Source organism: Heliangelus exortis, chromosome 9, assembly GCF_036169615.1.
Source record: "Heliangelus exortis chromosome 9, bHelExo1.hap1, whole genome shotgun sequence".
NCBI classification, from domain to species: domain Eukaryota; kingdom Metazoa; phylum Chordata; class Aves; order Apodiformes; family Trochilidae; genus Heliangelus; species Heliangelus exortis.
This window is the reverse complement of record NC_092430.1, coordinates 16,882,034-16,893,991: the sequence shown is the minus strand read 5'-3', so window position 1 is coordinate 16,893,991 and position 11,958 is coordinate 16,882,034. Positions and strand designations below refer to the sequence as shown.

Here is an 11,958-nt window from a genome sequence, read left to right as displayed (position 1 = left end):
TGCGACTCAGCAGCGCGCGTCGCGCCCGCCATCCCCCGGCAACCGGTGCAGGCTCCTTCGCGGCGGGGGCGAGGCTGGACGGGTCCCCTGGAGCAGTGGACGGCGGGCTGGGTGTGCCGGCAGCGGCTTTCGCTGAGCTATGGCACAGCAGCCCCGCAGCAAACGCCGGCTCAGGCGTCCGGAGCTGCAGTTTAATTCCAAGCGAGAGAAGTTTCTGCTTCTCTGTCAGGTGCTGTGGAAGCGTCACGGGGTTTTTGCACTCCAGAATACCTGTGCCGGCCACGTGGGTCTGTTTCACGGGTACAGATCCCACTCCTCTTCCGAGTCCTTGCTTATGCCACAGGCTCCGAAGGGATTAAATCTTCCGGTTTATGGAAAGAACGCGGCAATGCCCGAGAAGCTCAAGTGAGGCCAGTAAGAGCAATAAAGACCAAACACTTGCACAGGGTGTGAAGATGGAGGCTACCAAGCCCCTTATGCCAGAAAAATGCCCAGAGATGGGGTGGAAGATCATGAGCTGCTAGAAATGATTTTTAACTCCATTAAAAAAGGGCCCATAAAGTGACAAACCTAAAGGCTGAGCTTAGTCTGTGATGTAAAGGGGCAGGGAGAGAGCTGGAGGAGTAGAGATCCTGACCAGGACACAGATCAGGAGCCAAAGACTCTTGAGGGGGCAGGAACAAGAGGGGTTTTGTGGTTGTTAACCCTCCCAAGGTCTGTACACTCGTCTGTGCCACGCTGCAGTTTAAGTGTGCTTCTGTTAAAAGTGCTCTGGCTTTCTGTCCCTGGTGATCAAACCACGGATGGGCACTGCCAGGACAAGGGAGCCTTCAGAGAATGAACATCAAAAACTATCAGGAAAACTGATGGGGCTTATCCCACACCTCAGAGCTGTTTGCAGTGGGTCCCTGGGGTCACATCTTCTACAGAATGGGTGTCAGACAAGTACAGAGATGCACATGTTGGGATGCTGTAGTGACAGTCTGGGATTCACAGCAAATTGGATGTAAAAAACTAGGCCCTGCCCAGGGAGGGAACTCAGCCAGGGCTATAACAAGCCACTCCATAATTTACTTAAGCCACGCTTAGATCTCATCTGCACAGGGAAGGAGAATTACCTCTTTAATCACATCCTAAATGGGCCCTCCACCATGGTTCGTGTCATCCCCCAGACAAGCTGGGGCAGCTGCCTTGGGCAAGTAGTGTGTGGCCTCATTTGCCTCAAGAGTTGCTAGAGCTGAAATCCCAGGCTGAAATAGAAATGGAAATATATGATTGTGAGCAATTTCCCATGGATCATTTTTGCTGTTAGCACCATGTAGGTCAGCAGGAAGGTGAGTAGTCAGGCTGTCCTGATGCCTCCTGACTACAAACAGCCAGCCTGGCTGACTGGCATGGACTTTGTAGTGTCAGCAAAGCTCAGGTTTTAGGATGGATTTCTTGGGTTTTTTAAAGAGAAAAATACAGCGATGCCCATCTGTCTCGTTGCCTTTTAAACTGCTTTTGCAACCTCTTTGGTCCACCCACGCAGCTTTCTGCGTGCAGGAAGATGTTAATCCATTTTATCTTTTAATGTTGGCATTATCTCTTGACTCACCCCATCTCTTCACCTTGTGATTCTGCAATCCATGTCCCTTTTAGGCAGGAGATAATTCACCTTATTTCCCTGCATTACCTGAGAAAAGAAACCATAAATCAAGAGTAATGTCCCCAAGAAGTGGGGTTGTGGAGCCCCAGACAGAGGCTTTGAGAACATTATTTCTCTTGGTCAGAAGCCAAGGCACGAGGCTGTAAAGTCACCTGTAAGGGACAGAAGAGTGTGGTTAACACACAGTGACACCTCTCTGTCCTGCCACTTCCATCACACCAAGTTCTGTGTCTGGTTCTTCAGGCTCTTCTGCACCTTGTGTCTCTGTCTGCTCATCCTGCCACTGCCTGCCTCCTGCCTGCCAGTCCAGCAGCTCCACCTTCACCCCTTCCAGGTGTGCACCTCCCAGTGCCCTGGGACATGATCATGGAGCTGGTTCTTCTCCTCCAAACATCCCAATAATTTTGATGTGTCATTGTCAAAAAAATTACCACTCAGCCTCACCAAGGAGAGGGCCAACAGTGAAAGCAGGTACTTCTATGTTTCTTATCTTTTCCCTCACCTTTCATAAATAAGGTGGTTTGAATCAAAAGATCTTGTGAAAAGAGGTATGGTAAGACAACGTAGGACCTTACCTATGTTGGTAATATCCATAAGAATATTAAGAAATCATATACAAGATTAAGAAATCATATACAAGCTTAGATTTAGTCACTAGGATTAGGATCCAGTTCCTAAAGTGTCTGTCATAATTTTACTTCCCAACAATATAAAGCAAATTAAAATCAAATGCTGGCACCACAGCCATCTAGAGCAGGAGGAGGTGCGTCCACACATGACTGAAGGGCCAGTAGCTCTAGGGGTAAGCTGGGCTGTGTAAATGCTCTCAGGGTTCTGGATGCAGTTTCATTCCTTGTATGTGTGTGCTTTCACCATGCTCCATCCACTTGTTCTCTCCTTCCAGGTTTCTGCCCCCACCAACTTCTAGCACACATTTCCAGAGCACGAGGTGATGGAAGCTCCCACCTCCAGCTGAAAAAGTTGTCAAGCTCTCTGCATTTCCCAGGATCCAGACTGTGATGCTCCCTGGACTCTCATCTCACTCTTTGGCCAGGGTAGGAGAAATGTGTGCATCTGGGTGGCTGCAGATACACATTAGCCCCAGCTAATGAAGCCATGTCCCAGTTACACTGAAGAAACACCAGATCCTGTATCTGCACCTTGAGAGAAGAACTTCTGGGGAAGAATGCAGACTGGAGGCTTCTTGTTATCACAGAAACTGTCACATCTGCCAGAGATGTGAAAGCAAAGATGAAGTTTTCAGTATAAAGTGGCACCAAGGTATAATGAGACTTGCAGAAACTTTCTTCCAAGTGGATTGGAAAGCCAGTATGTTCAAGGGTGTTGCTTGTGTTAATGCAGCCAAAGGATGAGAAATCCCAGGGTTTCTGTCACTGAGTTATGATGTGTTTTTGTTGCTTGTGCCTGGAGCAGTCACAAGACCTTCACACTTCAGCCATGAGCTTTCGACATTTTCAGGAATTTAAAAATAAGAGGCCTGTGCTCCCCTGCACAGCAAGTTGAATTTGGAACTCTGCAATTTGGCCAGAAAACACAAAGAACCCAAACCGAAATCCTAGAAAAACTCCTACCCCTGTGCTAAAGAAGCCTTCCAGTGCTGCAGGAGTTCCTCAGTGTGAGATCCATTTGGTCTTTGGCTCTTTCATCTCTAAGGAGCCTGAACAGAGGCAGGATTGAGTTCCTTATGTCTTGTGTAAATTGGCATGTCATACTTCCACCTGGCAGGCTCTCCCCCCACGCAGCCATTTGTTTCTGCCTTCTTTAGGTCTGCTTTTCATCTTGCTTGCCTTGTCTCCCTGTCAGTCTTTTCTCCTCAGTGATCTTTAGTCCCTCTTCCTTGGACAGCATGCAATTACACAGCCTATCTAAAACCCAAGAAGAATTCCTAATGAAAGATGGATACATATTAGCGTAGCGTAACCCTGGCACTCTGCCCGGATTCAGATTGATCTCTTCACACACTCAGTTCATACACTGGGTGTGCAACTGAGCATGGATCACATACATCAAGGAAATAAATGCTGGTTTTATTATTAAGATCTCTTATTGCTTAAACAGGCAGCAGCCTTGTCCTTATGCATTAAACGTAGCCTTTATTAATGTTCATGTTCTCCCAGTCTGTACAGTGACTGATCTGGAGGCAAGTGGAGCCATGAGTGTATTGATGGCACCAGTTGTTCCCTGGTCCTGTTCTGAGCCAGAATTACAACTGCTGCCTTTATTTTACTCATAATTTATTAATGCCTTGTATTAGCTACACTCAGATTGTTAGCAGAGGAGTTAATTTGTTGTGCTCATATTAAAGAATAGCGTGTCTTCTGGGATGTGCTAACAAACCAGAGACTTTCCCCCACCATCTGCTTTGTTACACAAAGGCCAAACTTCTCCAGTACAAAGAAGGCTTATTTTGTTCCATGGAAAAGAAAGTATTTTTAAATCCTTAACACTGGTGCTGTTTGACCTCAGTGTGCAGGAGATACTCTGGTCCAGAATACAGCAAGCCCCCAGTGTTGTCCCATAAGCAGGGTCTGTCACCCAATGTGCAAGATGATCCACAGAGTCAAAATATTTCCTTTAGTATCCAGTTCTGCACAGAAAAAGGGAGCTAGATGTGTGAGCTTCCTGAAACACCAAAGCTCCTTTTATACTCAGAAAACATGTACAATTGCTTTCTCTCTAATAATACTCCATCACTTGTATACACGATTGGCTGGTTCTCCACTTCCATTTAAAGTGACAATGCTTATTTGATTACACATGCCCAAAGAGTAAGGGGCTTTATGTTAGGAGAGGTCCCTCTAGCCTATGGGTGGGTATCTTAGTGTGCTAATAGCACATTAATATTATGATATTAATACGGTAAATCCAACTATCCACTGTTTTCTACCTGGTGCCCAAGGCTATAACCAAGTTGTGAGGAGTGCTCCCTCACATCTGTCTTGCAGGCCTCCTCAAGGACAGGCTGTAGACTTCTAGGGACACGGGTTTTCTCTAATTTTTACTGTTTCGGTGCTAGGTAAGGTCTGTTTTCATTCCACGTGTCTCACCGTTTTCTTTTATATGATTTTTTTCCCCAAAATTTTACTTGTTTCAGCTGACATCATCAGTACCACCCAAACTCATGGCTGGAGCTCGGCTGAGCAGCCGCCAAGCACCCCGACAGTCAAATTCCCAGCCAGAACTGTGTGAGGAGACGCGCCAGCCCAGCTCCAGCAGCCCGGCACAGCCCCGGTGGGGTTGTTCCGGTTGGACGTGTGCTGACCGGGCCTGTGGTGTCCACCCTGCCCCCAAGGGCTCCCTTCACCCGGGCCTACCGCCCCCTGCAGGGACGCCTGCTCTTCTCCGCCGGTCTCTCCCGCACCCTCCGCGGCCCGGCCTCACAGCGGCGGGGGGAGGAGCGGCCGGGTCATCCCCGTCCTGCAGTGACTCCCGTTTCCCGGAGACGTCAGGCCCGGCCGCAGCGCCCGCCTTAACGACCCCTGCGCAGCCGCCCTTGAATGAGGGAGGGGAGGGGCCGAGCTGTCACGCCGTCTGATTGGCCAGCCGCGCCGTCCTTCCTGCACCAGGAGGCGGGGCGAAGGTGTGGCGACGGCGAGTGATTGGCCAGAGCCGAGGGTAAGGGGGCGGGGCGAGGCGAGGCCATTCGGGTTGGTTGCGCCGGCCAGTGGCGGGTGCGAGGGAGTAAGGGGGGAGGGGAGGGGGGGGTCCTGAGGCGCCGCTGTCACCGCTGCCCTCCCGCCCAGGCCCGCGCAGCCCGGCCCAGCCCCGTCCGCCCGCGGCGCGGCGCGGCAGGACCATGTCGGCCACGGACGAGCGGGCCAAGGAGATCCTCCGGGGCTTCAAGCTGTATCCTCCGACGGGGGCTGTCAGGCGGGTGGGACCCGGCCGGGAAGGAGGAAGGGGCTGGGGATGGGGGGGAGAAGGGGGTTGCGGGACTCGTCGCCCCCCTGTGGCGAGGGCGGGTGCAAGGCGGGAAGGGGGTTGTCATGGAAACGCCTCCCCGGCTGGGCTGTTCCCAATGGCGTCCTCCCTCTCCGGTGGCGGAGTGTGTGTGTGTGTGTGTGTGTGTGTGTGTGTGTGTGTGTGTGTGTGTGTGTGTGTGTGTGTGTGTGTGTGTGTGTGTGTGTGTGTGTGTGTGTGTGTGTGTGTGTGTGTGTGTGTGTGTGTGTGTGTGTGTGTGTGTGTTCGTTCCTCCCGTTGGACGGGAAGAGGGGACGGGGAAGTAGCCCCGGTAGCGCTGGGGCCCGCCCATGCTCCGCGGGGGCCGCTGTCAGGCGCGGGGTGCCGGGGGTTGTCCCCATCGGGGCGGTGAGAGACTATGGCCAAAACCCCCAGAGCGGCGGCGGCCGCCGCGGCTTCCCCGGCCCCATCGCTCCAGAGATGCGGGGCTGGGCAGGAAGGCGGCGGCCCCTGGGCAGCTGGAACCCCCCGGCTGGGCACAGCTTACAGAGGGCAGGTGAGGTAGCTCGGTGCCCTCGGTCCCCGGAGGATCTGATCCCTTCCTCTTCGGCCTGCGCTTAGGCACCTCTGCTTGGAGAGGAATATACCTGGTCTTCAGGTCCAGAAGCAGCTCAGTGTCTTGGTTCCATTTCATACCATAAGGTACTGGTCACAGTTTGTCCTACAAATAGCTTTTATTGTTAACACTGACATACTCTAGCTGTTTGTGCCTTTCTGTGCAGTTTATTTTTAAACTTTTCACATCCTGTGTTTCAAAAAGTATTCTCAGTTTGTGTCTGTGTTATCTGAATATGAATTTAACACTGATAAGGTAGAACTAAGCTTAGAGAATCAGATCCTATGTGTACCCTTTCAAGCCACGATTTCAGTGGAGAAGGGCTCAACCTAAAGGCCTATGTGCAGACTAAAGGTGAAAGAAATATAGAATAAAACTACTGTGTCTTACTCTAGCAAGTTCTAAGCTTGGAAGACAAACACAAGTTTGCTAGCTTGACCTTCAGACATCAGAAAATTGTTGTGGGGTTTTTTTGTTGGTTTTTTTTTTTTTTTTTACAGTGAAAAGGACAGAAATGGAGAGAATACCCTCTTGATCTGATGCTATTATTTCTAAACAGTTTTTTGTGTGTATGTGCATCCAGGGATGTTTTCTACTCTCCAAATATAGCAGGATCTCATTTTCTAGGTTGGATTTAGACAGATAGCTGCTATCAAACTATAAGCAGATTCTTCTCAACTTTTGAATCATTGTCCCCTCCCACAACTTTTAGTACTGCATCTGGTTCCTTTGCTCCTGCACCAGCTCTATTGACAGTTCTTTTTATTTATGAAGATGTAACATTTCAGCTGTCAAAACATTATTCAAGAGCCTTTTGTGCCAGCAATTAGAAAAAGAATAAGCTGACAAGACCAGACAAAGCTGTTGGTACAAGAGAGGAATACTTGGAAAATTATGCCTAGCAAACAGACTTTGAAGTGCTTTTTGCATATGCTTTTATATGGTCTTTTCTGGGTAGCAGAATTTGCATGCAGGCCTTTGTCCAACTTTGGATGAAATAACCCATTTTATTGTTTGTTGGCTTGAACAGAAAATGCTTTTAGCTCACTGAGAGGAAGGACATCAGACAAACCTAAGGTAAATTTCTATTGTCTCAAGCAGCTATACCATGGACAAGAAGCTTTAGTAGAAATACTCTGCACTTCTTTCTTCAAGTACCTCAAGTATTCCTTTGCTTGTCCTTGAAATTGGTATCAATTTTACTTCTGACAGAACATTTTTGGGAAAAACCTTGAATTCACTGCTCCAAAAACATGTTAGAGCACTTCAGTAGATGTCAGAGGGGCCAGGTATTATAAAGTCTAGAGAAACATTCCTGCTTCTCAAACATTTTAGAACTGGGACTTTTAGCAAATTAAAATATTTGAAAAAACATCTATGTATGCCTTTAGTAAACCAGAAGAGTTGCTGAACAGGCACATTCCTGATTTTGAGAGGAAGCCTTGAGACACTGCACCATCCCCACAGGAAACCTCTTGCCCAGATGTGACCATGCTTGCTGCAAGGCAGGCATCAGCTGAGGCTTCCACTTCCTTCTCTAGGCATGAGCATGTATTCTAGAGAGCATTATGTTTTAAAGATATGCTTTATCTTCCACCCACTCTACTACTCAGTGTGATAATTTACTTAATAGAAAGGGAGAAACATGTTCTGAAAAGCCTTTTATACTTTGAGTACTTGAACACTTTTTCCTCTGCTCCCTGGAGGGGAGTTCAACTCACCAACTGAAGTACACTCTGCAAACATGGTACTTCAAACTGAACTTGTTTAAGGACAAGAAACTAGCACAGTACCATACCTGGGATCTGCGTGTATGAGGTTCCATGTGTGGCAAGATCAGCTGATAGGGCAGAGAGCATCATTGATCATGCAGGCTTCTAAGATGCTTGCTTGCTTTAACACAAGAACAGGCACTCTAGCTGGAAATCCAGTTCATATTGAGTAATCAAAGTTTCCTCAAATTGTTTCCTTGTGGTTCCTGGGAAGAGGTTAATTAGAAGCTTTCCAACTGATGGGGACATGCTGCTGTGGCAATTAAATTATAGCCTAAGTCCACCCTCTAATGCAGAGGTATGCTTTCCTTCCTATATGACACTAGTGCAGAAACATGTTGTGGCTCATGTCCTGAAATTCAAGACAGAAACATTTACTTCCTCTTCTTGTAGATTGTTGTTTTAAAAAGATTAAAACCAATGGAGAAATATTTGGTACTGGCAGGCAAGTGAGGATATTAATTATACTTGTCCTAATAATTTTTATGTCACCAGTTAAAACTAAACATTGACAGTCCAGAAAGTGTGCTGCAATACAATTGAAAGCAGCCAGCAAAAGCTTTATTATAATTTGTCACTTCTTCAGAGTCAGTTTCTGTTAACAGACCTTCTAAGGATGTATATCAGCTCCTTGTTTTGAAGGCACTCACCTGAACAGCAGTTCTTAAACTTAGCATCTACAGGTAGTCTATTACTATGAAAATGCAGACTTGTTTGAGAATAAGCAATATCAGTTCAGTTGGTAACTGAAGATGCATTCCTTTGGAATATTACCCAAGTCTTATTTTTGCAAGTATTTATGCACAGCTGGTCCTCTAATCTCAAGTGCTTGAAACACGATTATGCGGGGTTTTTTTCCTCCAGAAGATGGGACAGTCAGTCTGTCAAGCTACAGAATAGCACTGCACTTGTCCCTCACCCTTTCAACACATACTTCAGGTTTCACTGAAATTTTTATTTTTAGAGTTAGTATGTACTGTTAAATGTATTTAGCATCCTTTCTCATTAAAAAGCAAGGCTGATAATTTATTTCCCTAACAGTCAAACCCATGGTTTTTGGGGTTTTTTTGATGGCTTCACCCCACCAGGCCCCTTGACAATTTGTTCTCATATAAACTAGCAGAGTTGAGTGGGTTTTATTAGAATGCACTATGTTCACTATAGTGAGGGCACTGCAGACATTTACCCTATTTAATTTGGTTTGCCAACCTTTGGGAAGCATATGTGCTTTGTTTTCTTATGTAGCATCCATGCTGAAGATTAGAAATACCCAGTCATGGTTTGCATGAGCAGATTCACATCCAGCTCTCAAGGGAGCACAGTTCAACTTCTTTATGCACATCTTCCTGTACTGTTTCAGCAAGAACAGCAAGGAAAAAAAAGCCCAAGCACCTCAGTTGGGTCTCATAGCATAGTTTAGGTGCTAAGTCTGGCTTCTCAACATATGAGTAAACACAGCTGCTTTCTATTTTAAATCTTTCAAGTTGGACAAGTTGTCACTTATTTTATTTGCACAGAACAGTCTCATCACAATTGAATCTCCATAGTGTTAACTGCCCAGTAGATATTTATCACTTTAGGAGAAGTTTCTCCATGAACTTCCATTTCAGGCTATGCAGTATCTTACTGTATTTCAGAAGTCCCCTGAAACAAATTACTATGGGGAACATAAGCACGAAGAGATGTTATTAACTGTAGGTCAGAATAATTATGGAGTTATGAAACTAGAATTTATGGTCAGTATAAACCTATATCTGTAGCTCAGGCACTCCCAATATTTGTAGGCAAAACTTGATGTGTCAAAGACTGTCCTGCTTTCTGGAATCCTCAAAGTTCCCTGTGCAATCTTCTAATCCTCCTCATCCCATTGTTTTTCTGTATAGGAAATTATTCTGGCAGAGCATTAACCTCTTAGAAGGTTAAACAGACAGAGCTGCAGTGAGAGCATATTTATACCAGAAACCATTAAGAGTTTGTGAACTTTATATTATTCTGCAAAGACTTGTATTATCAACTTATACCTTGTTTCTACTGTACATAAGGAAATTGTAGTCAATAACAAACTCGTATTGAGTATTAGAATAATAGCCCTTGAAACCTTGAACTAGTTTGATGCAGCAATCAAATGTCAAGAAATCCAAACCTATCAATCTAGCAATTCCTATCAAACAAGTTTCCAAGTCATTTGTTAGGCCATATCACCTGCAGCCACTTATTCACTTAAAGTGCTCATGTGTCATAGTATTTACAAAACCAAAGTAGCAGCTCTAATTGGCTTTAATCCTTCTTTGTTTTGAGGTTTCCTTCAGTGAACTTCCTCAGATCTCTGTTTAGACTTCTTGCAATCAAATAAAAAGATGAATCACCCAAATTAATTGGTTAAAAGAAGACACTGCCCAGCTAAAAGAGAGAACAGGGCTGCTCAGCTTATGAGCAGTATACTCTTGAAAGCCAAAGCAGAACCTCCTTGTAACTTGCGCCAATGCAGTTTTAAAACATCCTAGAAAACACAAGTTTGTGCTCCCCCACCCATGTTTCTAATTTCTAGAAACTGGAATGTTCTTCCATCTAATGCATAGAGTTCATAATTTATATGATCTGAAAAATTGGCCTTCTGTTGTTGAACTTTCATTGCTGCTTTCCTGTCTACAAACCTTACAGTACTTTACAAGCAAGAGTTGTCCACATTCCCAGTTATTCTGACTGCAGAGTAAGTTCATACCTTGGCAGCATCATGAGATCTTTGTTTCAAAGAGGCCAGAGTTTCACATAGAAGCTTCAGCCAGGTTGTACTTTGTATTTAAGTAAGTGTCACCATAGTCAAGGTATCTTTACTGTATCAGGATTGTTTCCAGCAGTGACAGAAGGTCTGCAGTATGTGGTGATCTGTAGTTCTGGCATGCTAAACACAGACTCATGTTGCTTATGCATAAATCACAAGGCACATCTACAAATAATGTAAGAGCAATTTTACCAGGTGTGGGTTTGCCTGCCTGGTTCCTTAGTGAACACCAAAAACTTCATGTCCTCCCTGCTCATTCACTTTCATTGAAAAAAGTTAAATATTTAATAAAGTTTAAACAGCAATTTGCATTACAGTTGTGCCTTTTATGGAAAGGCTGAATGAGTTGCAAATTTTCTGCATTCATTATTTAATATAGTCCACTTGTAGCATGGAAAGTGATGCTTTGTACCCTTGAATGCAGAAGGGGCATTGAGATCTCCATCAACACAGGAGACAAATGAATTGTTGGGTGCTAAAAAAAGAGAATACACCTTAACTTTCATATCAGTGTTAACACTGAAGTTTGGGGGTTTCTTTTTATTCAGCAATATTACCCTATCACTTTGTTAGAATTTTGTCTAAAATTTGTCCTTTCATGTCTTTAAAACTTAGCCATCCAGAATTTCACTGGAATTACAGTTTCAGTATTTTTGTTTTCTTATTGCTGACCTAACAAGATACCTAAAATAATGCAGTTATCATTAGCAAAGTTAACTTAGTATGATACAAAGGAAATAAAGGAAAATAACCTGTTGTGTTGTGCATCCTTAGCAGAGATTAAAAATCTTGGACCCTTATGGTACAGCTGTCACACAGTTCTCACACAGCAGAAATTATTTTATCTATTAAGTGAAAATTGATAGTCTCTTCCCCACACCTTACTCTGCATCTGTGCATCCTAGCAGCCAACACATGCAGAAAATCTAAGCTTACATAGATGTAGACATGCATGGAAGGCATCTAAAAATCCTCAAATTAAATATGGTGTGCAAAGTAGGTTTTTTAAACAGATTTCTGATGTCTCCTGTGTCTCTGAAAAAATGTTTTTCTGTTAGCTAAAGCAGTAAACATGGAAGCTAATTTGACTTGCTCTTACACGTGTTTACCTCAGAATTTAAGTTGATGTGGAAAGAATGTTAAATCCAAATTTTACATGACATTCATAACTGTACTCCAACTTCTGCCTTTGACTTCCACAACTGATGTAATATAGACT

General features: G+C 45.0%; 1 protein-coding gene and 2 long non-coding RNA genes across 3 annotated transcripts in view; 2 read left to right on the top strand and 1 right to left on the bottom strand.

Moving 5' to 3' along the window:
- Positions 1–39: 39 nt before the first annotated feature.
- Positions 40–3,042, top strand: LOC139799902 (uncharacterized). The gene is made up of 3 exons (XR_011727508.1): positions 40–229; positions 1,892–2,119; positions 2,553–3,042. It is a non-coding gene; the product is annotated as an uncharacterized lncRNA (long non-coding RNA).
- LOC139799904 (uncharacterized) lies at positions 2,324–5,340 on the bottom strand. Its single transcript, XR_011727510.1, has 2 exons — positions 4,984–5,340; positions 2,324–2,876 (listed from the first exon to the last, which is right to left on the bottom strand). It is a non-coding gene; the product is annotated as an uncharacterized lncRNA (long non-coding RNA).
- Positions 5,341–5,343: 3 nt separating this feature from the next.
- PDE6D (phosphodiesterase 6D) overlaps positions 5,344–11,958 on the top strand; it is a 32,703-nt gene continuing 26,088 nt past the window's right edge. Inside the window, exon 1 of the mRNA XM_071752434.1 lies at positions 5,344–5,515. Coding sequence (XP_071608535.1) covers positions 5,466–5,515 — 50 coding nt within the window. The 5' untranslated portion in view covers positions 5,344–5,465. The remainder of the gene's footprint in view (positions 5,516–11,958) is intronic.